The sequence below is a fragment of the Lithobates pipiens genome, unplaced genomic scaffold, assembly GCF_037356315.1.
Source record: "Lithobates pipiens isolate NorthernLeopardFrog02 unplaced genomic scaffold, aLitPip1_a1.2 Scaffold_8, whole genome shotgun sequence".
Lineage (NCBI taxonomy): Eukaryota > Metazoa > Chordata > Amphibia > Anura > Ranidae > Lithobates > Lithobates pipiens.
This window is the reverse complement of record NW_027507903.1, coordinates 54,580,626-54,593,976: the sequence shown is the minus strand read 5'-3', so window position 1 is coordinate 54,593,976 and position 13,351 is coordinate 54,580,626. Positions and strand designations below refer to the sequence as shown.

At 42.1% G+C, this 13,351-nt stretch overlaps 1 protein-coding gene across 6 annotated transcripts in view; it reads left to right on the top strand.

Annotated features, from left to right (window-relative positions):
- LOC143963178 (pseudouridylate synthase 1 homolog) overlaps positions 1-13,351 on the top strand; it is an 83,703-nt gene that overhangs the window by 54,885 nt on the left and 15,467 nt on the right. For all 6 annotated transcript variants that reach the window (XM_077472750.1, XM_077472753.1, XM_077472749.1 and 3 more), the window contains one exon: positions 7,286-7,417. In XM_077472750.1, the coding sequence (XP_077328876.1) occupies positions 7,286-7,417 (132 nt within the window). The remainder of the gene's footprint in view (positions 1-7,285; positions 7,418-13,351) is intronic.

The window sequence follows — 13,351 nt, the reverse complement described above, 5'->3', positions numbered from 1 at the left end:
CAGTGAGCACTGAGCCAGTGAGCACTGTTTGGGCCATAATCTGGAAGTGGAAAGAACATCTCTTCACCATAAACTGGACACCACCAGGTGCTCCTCTCAAGGTTTCTGATAGTGGAGTGCAACAAATTGTCAGAAGAATTGTCCAAGAGCCAAAGATCACTTGTGCAGAGCTTCAGAAAGACCTGGAATTAGCAGGTACAATTGTTTCAAAGAAGACAATAAGTAATGCACGCTGACCAAGCAAGACTCCATTGCTGAAGAAAACGTATGTTAAAACTCGTTTAAAGTTTGCTGCACAACATTTAGACAAGCCTGTTAAATATTGGGAGAATATAGTCTGGTCAGATGAGAATGGTCAAATCGCCCCAAAAACACCCCCATAGCAGCAGTAAAGTTTGGAGGTGGGAACATCATGGTGTGGGGCTGCTTTTCAGCATATGGTGCTGGCAAACTTCATATCATTGAAGGAAGAATAAATGAAAAAATGTACCCAGACATTCTTGATAAAAATCTGCTGCCATCTACCAGGATGATGAAGATGGAACGAGAGTGGACATTTCAGCAAGACCATAATCCCAAACACAAAGCCAAGGAATATCTCAATTGATTTCAACGAGAAAATAAAGCTGCTAAAATGGCCCAGCCAATCACCTGACTTGAATCCAATAGAAAAGCTATGGAAAGAACTAAAGATCAGAGTTCATAGAAGAGGCCCACGGAACCTTCAAGATTTGAAGACTGTTTCCATGGAAGAATGGGCCAAACAACGCATTCAACTAGTTTCTCCATACAGGAGGCGTCTTGAAGCTGTCATTACCAACAAAGGATTTTATACAAAATATTAAATACATTTAAGCGTGTTCAATACTTTTTTCCTGTGTCATTCCATTTTATTACACATAACTTAACTTCATTTCTGAATTATTTGTTTTGGTTTCTTTGTGTGTATGGATTGCATGGGTTGTTACCGACATGTGGTCAAAATTTCATGTCAATATCACCTTTGTCTCTTTCTCCATCACACAGACTGGCCCAGATTTTTATCCACCATATGGTCTATATCAGTGATGGCGAACCTTGGCACTCCAGATGTTTTGGAACTACATTTCCCATGATGCTCAACTACACTGCAGAGTGCATGACCATCATGGGAAATGTAGTTCCCAAACATCTGGGGTGCCAAGGTTCGCCATCACTGGTCTATAGAATGCCTCAATTTTTGTATGCAATTGGACTGAGATCTGAGCCAGCCTCTGCTAGGTGTGGTAACACAGGTACGGTAATACCCCTTTTGTGGCGGTGCCCCAAACTCCAAAGATATTTGGCGGAGGGGATTGGTACTTTAAACGGGCTACTGGATATTAACATTTCGGTTGAACCACTTACATGTCTACTGGGCTACTGTGACACGTCTACGTATACCTCTTCTATTGGTAACACTATACACGCACTTTTTGCTGCCTGTAGACAGATTGCTCTTAAGTGGACCTCTCCCTATCCGCCGACTGTATCTGATTGGATTACAGATCTTAATAGGACTATTTTGTTTGAAAATCATACATACTCCCTAAGGAATTCCATGAGCAAGCTTGATGCTACTTGGTCAAGGTGGCTTCAGTCCATGCCTCTGGCATCAGTATAAACCAATCTCTGTACTATGTATTTTGCTATACTAGATACTGTTTTTTTTTTGTTTTTTTATATATATAGATATATATATATATATATCTATATATATATATATATATATATATATATATATATATATACTCCAAGAACAGGATGGGTGTGGGTGGTCTGTGTTTTTTTGGGTTGTGTTTGGTTTAATGTGATTTTGTTTGAATAATTTGTTTGTATTGTTTTAATGTTTTTTGCATATAGAATGAAAAAGATCTGATTTAAAAAAAAATAGTATCTTTAGAAATATAGTTACCTAGAAACATGGTGATGTGTTCAGTACTTATTTTACCCGCTGTGTATATATATGTGTGTGTGTGTGTGTGTGTGTGTGTGTGTATATATATATATATACAAATTGTGTGTGTGTGTACCACATTGATTGCAACCAGGATTTGTTAACTTGTGCACACAAAAAAAAATTTGTCCTTACAAATTCATTCAAGACCATGTTGCAAAAACGAATACACCCAAAAGAAAGTCTTAAGAGCAAAGCTAAACTTTAGACAACAAAACCCTAATTAACAAGAATTCAACTACAGTCTAATTATTCATTAACCACTTCAGCCCCAGAAGGATTTGCCCCCTTAATGACCAGGCCGTTTTTTGCAATACGGCACTGCACCCTTTAAACTGACAATTGTGCGGTCATACCGGTGTACCCAAACAAAATTGATGTCCCTCTTCCCCACAAACAGATCTTTCTTTGGTGGTATTTGATCACCGCTGATCACCTGCTGTTTTTATTTTTTACACTATAAACAAAAAAAGACAATTTTGGGTTTAACGCTAAGGGGAAATCAAGGGGCTAATTGTGTTCCCTTGTGTGTGTTTTTTACTGTGAGGACAGTGTGGTGACTGGAGGAGGAGACATATTGATATTACTAGGAACAGCAGATCTGTCTCTCCTCTCAGAACGGGGATTTATGTGTTTACATATACAAATCCCCGTTCTGGCTCTCGTGCCCATGATCGCGGGTGGCCGGCAGACATTGCGCCCACTGGCCGTCTGCATCAGGTCCCCCGCCGTGCAGACTACTGGGACTCTGTACTCTGGAGTGATGAGACTAAGCTAAATGTTTTTGGAACTGATGGCTTCAAAGCTGTATGACATCACAAAGGTGAGGAGTTCAAAGAAAAATGCATGGTGCCTACTGTGTCACTGGTCCCAAAAAGTGTTAAAAGTGTCCAATCTCTCCGCCGCAATGTTGCAGTCCCACTAAAAATCGCAGATTGCCGTCATTACTAGTAAAAAAAAAAAAAAAAAGACATAAATCGATCTCCTATTTTGTAGACGATATGTCCTTCTGTGGGGCTGCATGAGTGCTGGTGGAGTCAGGGAGCTGTATTTCATTGATGGTGTTCACAGATGTACTGCTCTATATTGAAAGAGAAGATGCTACCATCACTCCATGCCCTTGGTCATCCTGCACTTTTCCAACATGAGAATGCAACAGGGCCACTGTTGCATTTCTGAAGAACAGGATGAAAGTGATTCAGTGGCCAAGCATGTCTCCTGATCTGAACCCAATTGAACAACTATTGGAAATTCTGAAGAGACAAGTAGAGCATCATTCTCCATCCAGCTGCCAGGCTCTAAGGCTGGGTTCACATTGCTGCGGCTACGAGAACCGGATGTGATTCGCACCACACTGCAGTGCAAATAACATCCGATCTCTGTGCGATGCGAGTTCAGCCATACAGATAGTATGGCTGAATTCGCATCGCACCCGCCCCAAACTCGCACAGGACCCTTTTTTTGGTCCGCAGCAGAATCGGATCGCTTGGGTGTTCACACCATGCGATCCGATTCCTGTCCGAGTTTGCAGATCGCACTGCGATATGCGAACTGATCTGGGGGTGTCATTAACATTTCACTAACACTCCCAGCAGTTCGCATAGGGCAGTGTGAACTGCCGCCGGGAGGCATGCAATGCGGGAACCCGCCGCGGATTTGCGGCGTTCCCGCATCGCTGCAATGTGAACCCAGCCTAAAAGAGATCGTTCTTGAAGAATCGAAAAAGATAGATGTTGCAATATGTCGCCAACTTGTTCATTCCATGCCTAGAAGAGTTGGTGCTGTCCTTACAAATCATGAAGGTCATAGAGAGTACTAGATGTAGTAGTTTTTGTTGTGAGGTGTATTCATTTTTGCATCAACTAATTTGGGTAAAACTGAAAATTTTGTCATCTAAGATATATTATTAACATTACTTTCATGTAATGAGCTAAATAAATGTTCTATAGAACTCAGTTTTGCCAAAATTTTTAAAATTGTTCTTGTGTTCATTGAGATATCGATTAATATCTTACTTTTTAAAAGGGGTGTACTTATTTATGGTGAGCACTGTGTATGTATATATATATTATAAATCCTTCAGCCACTTCCTGTCTATATGAATGTAGCAAAGTCTTTAGCCTCTTCCAGTCTAATGAGGACCTCCAAGGCCCAAGATAGCTGACATCCTTCAATATGTAGTGGGTTGTGAGTAGAGGTCGACCGATATGGGTTTTTCTCTGGCCGATGCCGATGCCGATATTTAGAAATCATGGCGGCCGATAGCCGATATATGATGCCGATTTTTTTGGGCCGATATGTTAGGCCGATTTTATTTTATTTATTTTTTACCTTTTTTATTTATTATTATTTTTTTTTTTTAATCCCCCTTGATCTAACACACCTTTCCCATTGGGGCGTTTTTCAGGCGCTTTTGGGCTAAAAATAGCGCCTGTAAAGTGCCTGTAAAATGGCTCCCCTGCAGTCTGTGTGAAAGACAGAGTGCTTTCACACTGAGGCGATGCGCTGGCAGGATCTTAAAAAAAAGTCCTGCAAGCAGCACGTTTGGAGTGGTGTATGCCGCTCCTCCACCTCTCCTGCCCATTGATATAAATGGGCACCACTGCCGAAGCGCATGCAATGCGATTTGGCAGCAGTGCTTCATGGGCGCATTTAACCTCTTCCTTGGCCGCTAGCTGGGTTATATGTGCCCCACTAGCAGCCAAATAGCACCGCTAAAATGATGGTAAAGAGCCGCTAAAACTTGCGTTTTACCATCAACGCTCCAGTGTGAAAGCAGCCTTCATAAGTGATACAGAAAATTTCTTACATTTAAACATTTATTAAACAAAACAAACCTCCAATCAGTTTACTTGTATGTATGATTTAGATAAAAAAAAAAAAAAAACCTATGTATTAAATAAAAACAGGTAGTCAAAACTTTTGGACGAAAAAAAAAAAAAATGGGCTAACTTTACTGTTTTTATTTTATTTTTAAATAGTGTAGTTTTTTCCCAAAAAAATGCATTTGAAAGACCTCTGTGCAAATGCCGCGTGACATAAAATATTGCAACAACCGCTATTTTATTCCATAGGATCTCTGCTAAAAATATATATATAATTTTTGGGGGGTCTAAGTGATTTTCTGGCAGAAAATACAGGATTTTTACTTGTAAGCAACAAGTGTCAGAATAGATTTAGAGCCGGTTCACACAGCGGGCGATGCGAGGCGACACGACTCGCCTCGCCTCGCTCTCGCAAGTCGCCCCCGTTCTGTACAATGGAACCGTTCTGAGAGGAGCGACTCGAGTCGCTCCGACTCGAGTCGAACCTCCGAAGGTTCCTGTACTACTTTTGGGCGACCTCGGGCGACTTGCATTGACTTCTATACAGAAGTCATTTGCAAGTCGCCGCTGAGGCCGTGGCAGGTCGCGGCGAGGCAAGTCGGAGTCGCCTCGCCTCGCCTGCAGTGTGAACCGGCCCTAAGTCTTTAAATGGTTAAACTGAGAACTTCTACACACAGAGATGACTTCATTCATTCAAGTGTAAACATTGTATCATTTTGTTCTTTTCTTGGCAGTCTGCCCAGAGAGGAGGAAAGTGTTGCTATGACGACTCAGGCAACTTACACTGACTTCTATACAGAAGTAATTTCAAAGTCCCGCTGCAGTTCTATATCGGCTTTTTATCAGCACAATCGGCCATGCCGATTATTTAAAAAACGGCAAATATCGGCCGATATATCGGTCGACCTCTAGTTGTGAGGCATAGTGGATGCAAAGATGGTGAAAGTTATTGTGCACCAGACACTTCTTGGATGTAAAAAAGGTTTTATTTCTTTTAACAGTCCTTTTTTGTATTTTTGGGGGGAAGAGGGTTAGGGCCAGGACACCCTTAAGGAGTTGTATATTCAATTGACAGACACTGAGACATATATATATATATATATATATATATATATATATATATATATATATATATATATATATATATATATATATATTGACAATAACCTTTGAAATTACAATAATCTTATAAGAGGCTTTAGTTATTGGCTTTACATATACTTTAAATAAAGGGACAAAAACACATGTATGGTAACTGTTTTTATATTTTAATGCTTTTTTGGCATTGAAATGAGATGTTAAAGAAGATTGCACATTCATGGACCCAGACCAATGAGTCCTAGTTACAAAAGTGGCCCATAGGTACTTAAAAAGAAAGATGGCTGGTGAGAGACTGCCCAGAATGCAAAAACAGAACCAGTTGAGGGACATAGTCCAATAGTCCACTTTTGAGAGGAGGAAGAGACAAGAAATTGGAAAAGTCCTTGTTATAGAAAACTAGGGGAACATTTAAAGAATAGAAGATGTAGAGGAAATAAAAGGATAAAAGTGTGAGAATGTGTAAAGACCAAAGTCTAGGAACTTGGAATAAAAGGGGGTGGGGGAAGTGGCGTCGGGAAAGGGGGCTGAGGAGGGCTGGAGCCCCGGGTGGGTCCCCAAAAAGCCCAGAGGCTTGGGCATGTACAATTCTTTTTATTAGCCCCGAGCCCAAGTGCCACTGCCAAGCAGGGACCGTTCTGACCCCGAGCGTGACTGAGTGACATCGCAGGTCCCGCCTTCTGGAGCCTGCAGGGCCTATGATGGACGTCCCACTGGTCCAATGCCGGGACCGCGAGATGTCCATGATGGGCTCTGTCTACTACTCTACTGTGATGGGTGCACCACACACTACAGCTAAGCTGCGGGAGGAGGTCACATCACCTGAAGTCTGGTCAGGTAGGTCAGTGCATGTCAGTGTGGGCCAGTGCGTGTCAGGTAGGTCAGTGCGTGTCAGGTAGGTAACATTTCCCACACGGTGCCGGGTTCGGACTTCGGGCTGAAGCACCTGCTCTTTATGCCACCTAGCAATGCCCTTGGGTGAGGGGAAGGGACATCAGGGCACCCCAAACCAGTCTGTGTGGTTAACATGCATGAGTCTTGCACCACTCTACAAGCCACGCCCTCTGAAATGTGTCATCCCACCCACCAGGACTTAGGTTTTTCTAAGTATGCAATGCGCTACTGGATGGTGATATTTTCATCGGCACTCTATTTCTGAGCACCAGCGGGACTATATACATTCCCCTTCGTTCCCCTTGCTTAGAGCGGCACTACAAGTATTAGCAGGTCATCGGGACATCCCAAGTTCGATCCGTGGACATAAACTTTTTATTTAGGTCTTTTTTTATTTTTTTTATTTACATGTAAATGAATGATGTCAAATTCAACTAGGGGTCCAAAAGCATTTCAGTATCTACGCTAATCTTTATTATTTTGTTTTGTACAGATGAATAAGTGTGGTTTTCCAACTATTGAAAATACACTGATTTCGGCACTGATAAAAGCGGAGTGTGTCCCAGAGAAGTGTTTTTACGATTTTAAGGAATTGCGGTTCCAGCGCTGTGCTCGCACTGACAAGGTAAAAAATGTGTAATAATTTCACAGGTTTATTTTGGGTTCGCAATTCAAGACTCGCAGTTGGGGTATTAATCCTATTCCACATACTCTATTATACCTTAAGGGCCGGTGTCTTATCATATAAGGTCCTCCATCCGATAGTGTCCGCTGTGTACTGCGCATGCGCAGTACACAGCAACACAGATTCCGAGGATGAACGCCGCCTATATCATGGCCGGACACTATATGGTACAACACTGGTTCAAACTATCCTGTGACATGTGCTTCGCACAGGAATCACACCATATTTCTGTGCAAATCACATGTGATTCTGTGTGGTGCAATTTGAGCCCATCATTTTCTATGGCTTGTATTGCACCACATTCACACGAAAAAGGTGTAGGCACTTTTTTTTTTTTTTTTTTTTTTGCTGTACTGGACCCAGATCACATGGGTGTACATACTCGTGCAATCCGATTCATGCATATCCATGCGATCTGATTCTGCGACCTGCTTTAGAGGTGACATTAACTTTTATATGACACTGGCAGCAGAACGCATGAGCAACAGTGCGTTTGCTATGCGGTGCAAAGCGTGAAACGCAGCAATTGCTGTGCGTTCAGTGTGAACCTAGCCTGAATGTTGTGCATTCATTGTTGTTTATTTTTGTTTGTTTTTTTGCTCTTTTTTTTTTATCCTATTGTGGAGATTTTTTCTTCACTCCCTGTCTTGAAGACACAACAGGAAGTGAGAGGAACTTGCTCCAAAGTGAGTGAAAAGCACTCAGGCAGTTGTCACCCAAACAAATGTCCCCTTTAGAAGATATTCCTTTTATTTTTATTCTATAACAGTAATCTTTTGGATTCCCCATCACTTTTTGTCTCAGTGGTGTCAAGGACAAACTGAGTGGGTGAATCTCCTTACCGCGGACACACACAGCAATAAAACCTGCAGCTTATGGAAAATTAAGAAAATAAATTACCTTTAGATGTACTTTAACCACCTCCCGTCCATGCTATAGCCGAAAGACGGCTACAGCGCGGACCTAATTTGCCGGGAGGGCTTCCATAGACTTCCTTCCATGCTCAAGCGGCCTGCGCGCCCCCTGCAGGGCGCGCGCGGTGCGCTCTGCGATCAGTGAGTCTATGAGACTTGGCTGATCACAAATCGGAGTAAGGGGTTAATCCCGACCCCTTACCACATGATCAGCTGTCAACCAATGACAGTTGATCATGTGATGTAAACAGAGCTGGTAATCGGCTTGTAGCGTAAGGAGAAAAAAAAAAGCCGATCACCGGCGGCTGTGAGAGGGACATCAGTCCCGTACATGGAGAGCCTCTGCAGATGCTTCTGTGCCACCTACCAGTGCCCACCAGTACCACCCATCAGTGCCACCTATAAATATCACCAATAAGTGTCTCATCACCAGTGCTGCCTATCAATACCACCTACCAGTGCCAATCAGTGACACCTATCAGTCCCACTCGTCAGGGCCATCTTATCTGTGCCTATCAGTGCAGCCTCATCAGCGAATATCAATGAAGGAGAAAAATGACCTGTTTGCAAAATTTTATAACAAACTATGAAACATGTTTTGTTTTTTTATTTTTTTTTATTTTTTATTTATGACTTTTTTTGTTTGTTTAGCAAAAAATAAAAACCCAGTAGTGATTAAATACCACCAAAAGAAAGTTACATTTGTGTGAAAAAAATGATAAAAATGTAATTTGAGTACAGTGTAGCATGACTGCACAATTGTCATTTAAAGTGTGACAGCGCTGAAAGCTAAAAATTGATCTGGGCAGGAGGGGGTTTTTAGTGCCCAGTAAGCAGGAGGTTTATAGCCATTAGTACTAAAATGCTTGTTATTTTTGCTGGACAAATCTTCTGTGTAGAATGATCAGCTTATTATTTGTTTCTGGGCTAAGAAAGCATGTAGACAATGAGTAAAGAAATTCTGCCCTCATAATACTTTTTTAGAGCTCATTTCATGGAGCTTTGTTTCACATTAGACAGGTGATAAGGAGACGTATTGCCTCTTCATCACCTGATTTAACCCTTGCATGCTACACTACCACACCACAACCGTATGCGTTGCTACACCTGCCGAAAGCAACAGGGGGTATAATTCCTTGCACAAAGGAAAGCATCTTGGCTGTGGCATTGGTATACCTCTGGCTGCTGCCTCTACAGCTAAAGGGGGTACCGCTAGTGTGAACGAGCCCTTAGGGGAAGCCATAGATTAAGCAAGTCACTCAGTTCCCTCCATCAACACTGACCAACCACAGCGCTATTGTATTCTGCCGGGGGCGTGGGAATGCCTCATGGCTGGCAAGAATATAGTGCATCTTGAAAGTATTCACAGCTCTTCACGTTCTGTTACAGCCCTATTCCAAAATTCAATTAAAAATTCAAATTGGATTCAATTCACTATTTTCCTAAATATTCTACACACAATACCCTATAATGACAATGTGAAAGAAATGTGTTTGAAATCTTTGCAAATTTATTAAAAACAAAAAAAATCCCATGTACATAAGTATTCACAGCCTTTGCTCAATACTTTGTTGAAGCACCTTTGGCACCAATTACAGCTTCAATTCTTTTTGTGTATGATGCTACAAGCTTGGCACACCTATTTTTGGGCAGTTTCTCCTATTATTCTTTGCAGGACCTCTCAAGGTCCATCAGGTTAGATTGGGAGTGTCGGTTCACAGCCATTTTCAGATCTCTCTGGAGATGTTCAATCGGGTTCAAGTCTGGGCTCTGGCTGAGCCACTCAAGGACATTCACAGAGTTGTGCCGTAGCTGCTCCTTTGATATCTTGGCTGTGTGCTTAGGGTCATTGTCCTGTTGGAAGATGAACCTTCACCCTAGTCTGAGGTCCGGAGAGCTCTGGAGCAGATTTTCATCATGGATGTCTCTGTACATTGCTCCATTCATCTTTCCCTCGGTCCTGACTTGTCTCCCAGTTACTGCCGCTGAAAAACATCCACTCAGCATGATGCTGCCACCACCATGACACTTGCCATTCAGGCTAAATAGTTCAAACTTTGTTTTATCAGACCAGAGAATTTTGTTTCTCATGCTGTCATGTGCCTTTTACTGAGGAGTGGCTTCCATCTGGACGCTACCATACAGGCCTGATTGGTGCAGTGCTACAGAGATGGTTGTTCTTCTGGAAGGTTTTCCTCTCTCCACAGAGAAACAAAGGAGCTCTGTCCGAGTGACCATCGAGTTCTTGGTCTCCTCCCTGACTAAGGCCCTTCTCCCCCGATATTTCAGTTTGGCCAGGCGGCCTACTCTAGGAAGAGTCCTGCTGGTTCCAAATTTCTTCCATTTATGGATGACGGAGGCCAGTGTGTTCATTGGAACCTTCAATGCTGCAGACATTTTTTTGTACCCTTCCCCAGATCTGTGCCTTGATGCAATCCTGTCTCGGAGGTCTACAGACAATTCCTTGGACTTCATGGCTTGGTTTGTGCTCTGACGTGCACTGTTAACTGTGGGACCTTATATAGACAGGTGTGTGCCTTTCCATGTCATGTCCAATAAACTGAATTTACTGCAATTGGACTCCAATCAAGTTGAAGAAACATCTCAAGGATGATCAGTGCAAACATGATGCACCTGAGCTCAATTTTGAGTGTCATGGCAAATGCTGTGAATAATATGTACATGTGATCTTTTTGGTTTTTTATCTTTAATAAATTTGGAAAGATTTCAGACAAACATCTTTCACATTGCCATTATGGGGTATTGTTTGTAGAATTTTGAGGAAAATTGAATGAATTTACCAGGCTGCAACATAACAAAATGTGCAAAAAGTGAAGCGCTGTGAATACTTTCCGAATGCACTGTGCAATGATTACTGCCTAGCGGCTATAGCTGCTGGCACTAATCGCATGTAGAAAAATCCAACAGGCTGGTAGTACCCAAGTTGATCAATGGATTGACTTGGGTACAGTCAACCTTGCCCATACATGAATCAAAATTCGGCCAGTCACTGCTGAACCGGGCAAATTTCAATTCATGTATGGCCGGTGTAAGTCTTTCCATTGCCTTTGAGGGCTTGCTGCAATTACAGAAGGTTCAGCTCCCAACAGTTCACTTCCAAGACAGATGTATTAATGACAGGCCTTGTTCATCTCTGTCAGTGAATAATATCTGTAGCTAAACACTCCCATGCAGTGTGTACATAAAAGCATCATTAGAGATGAATGGGGACGGTTCCTGCAGCAATCCTGTGTTGATAAGGAGTGCTGAACTGTGCAAAAAGTGTCAGCATCTCATTTTTCAGAACACATTCCAGTGAATCCACATCCTTGTTTCTTTACAAATCTCCTGGCTTTTATGTTACGATTGACTCACTTCTTGCATGCATTTTCCATCCTATTTTAGTTGGTATGTAATACATAAGGATAATACCATTGTTCATTTTTGGGGTTTACTACTTTGGCAGCTATACACTTCTCAGTGTTGTAGTGCTAGTGAACAGGAAGCTCCATACGCTCTAACTGAAATATTTTTAAATTAAAAGATTTTGCTCACCCTGGTTTATTAAGAGTAGTATGGCGAAAGGTTTTTGGGCCATACTTCTCATGTGGGTCACAGGGTATTTATATAATATTCATATATTTGGGTCACAAATATATTTATTTCTGCACTCCTGTGACCCAGATTCAGCCAACAGCTAAAGTTTGCTGTTGACTGATCATCACAGAGCAAGTCCAGGCTCTGCAAGGATCCCGACTTTAATGTCAGGATCCATCCAGATGCCTGATCGACAGCTGGCTCAACTTCTCAGTGTGCAAGCCTGGCTCTCCAGTGAGTTCTGAAGGGGCAGAGCAGAGATCCGGTGACAATCACCACTCTCTGCACAGTGAAGACCGAGAACAGAGTGATCAGCGGTCACGTGATTGCTTGGTTGTCTTAGAGCTTAGCAGGGGAAAGCTGCGGCATCGGTTTGATGCTGCAGCCACATAGGCGAGTATGATTGTTTTTTTTTCATTCTAAACTTTTCTTTTAACATAACATTACTTGATTTTGAAAAATAGGTCTTAAAGGTTTACTCCATCTGTGAGTTCCACCTCTGAATTCCGCCGGCTGACATCTTGTATCATGTAGAAACTAGTGGTAAAAAAAAAAGCCCTACTTTAAAAGTTCACCTTTTGCAAAAAAGCAAAACCATTATAACAATAAAATGTGCATATACTTACAGAAAATTTTTTACTTTATTACCGTTTTTGAAAAATGAGCCTGCAAAGTCTTGCAACCGCAGTCCAAGGATCGAATTGTGCAATGCAATGCTCCTGCTGACTCTTCCTCCAGCTCTATATGTGTATCACGGTGCAGGCTTCCGGTTACAGTGCTAAAGGAAGTACCAATGGACTATGAGTGCAGTAATCACTGCATTTGTATTTCATTGAGAACTACAAGTCCATCTGCCATGGTGGAAGACAGGACTTGTAGTTCATTCATTCACAGATCTCCGCTTGGCACCATGTTACATGCTGAACCCTACATATGGATGTAACATGGTCTTAAAGGTGCGCTTTAAAGCCCAACTCTGTGAAACATAAAAATTTTGGGTCTAGGGGACATTTACTTTATCCAATCCTTCACTTCTCCATGCTGTTAGACAAGAAAGGTCTGCAGACCTGGGAATGTGTGCAAAGATCTCACCCTGAGGACTGTGGGAGATGCAGAAAACAAATGGTTAACAGCAGCTACAAAGAACTGCAATATCCATTTTGAATGGTCTGACCTTTTAAGGGTTAAGAGGATTTCTGCCAAAATGAAGACCCCCCCACACATATGGTTGTAAGACGCATGTACACTTATTTGTTTAATGAACCTCGGGGATCAACTAAACAGCTGACTAACAGCATAGGTGTTGAGCTCAGTGCTCAGGCCTGCTGATAGGTCCATATAAAGTAAAAAGACTTAAGGGGCC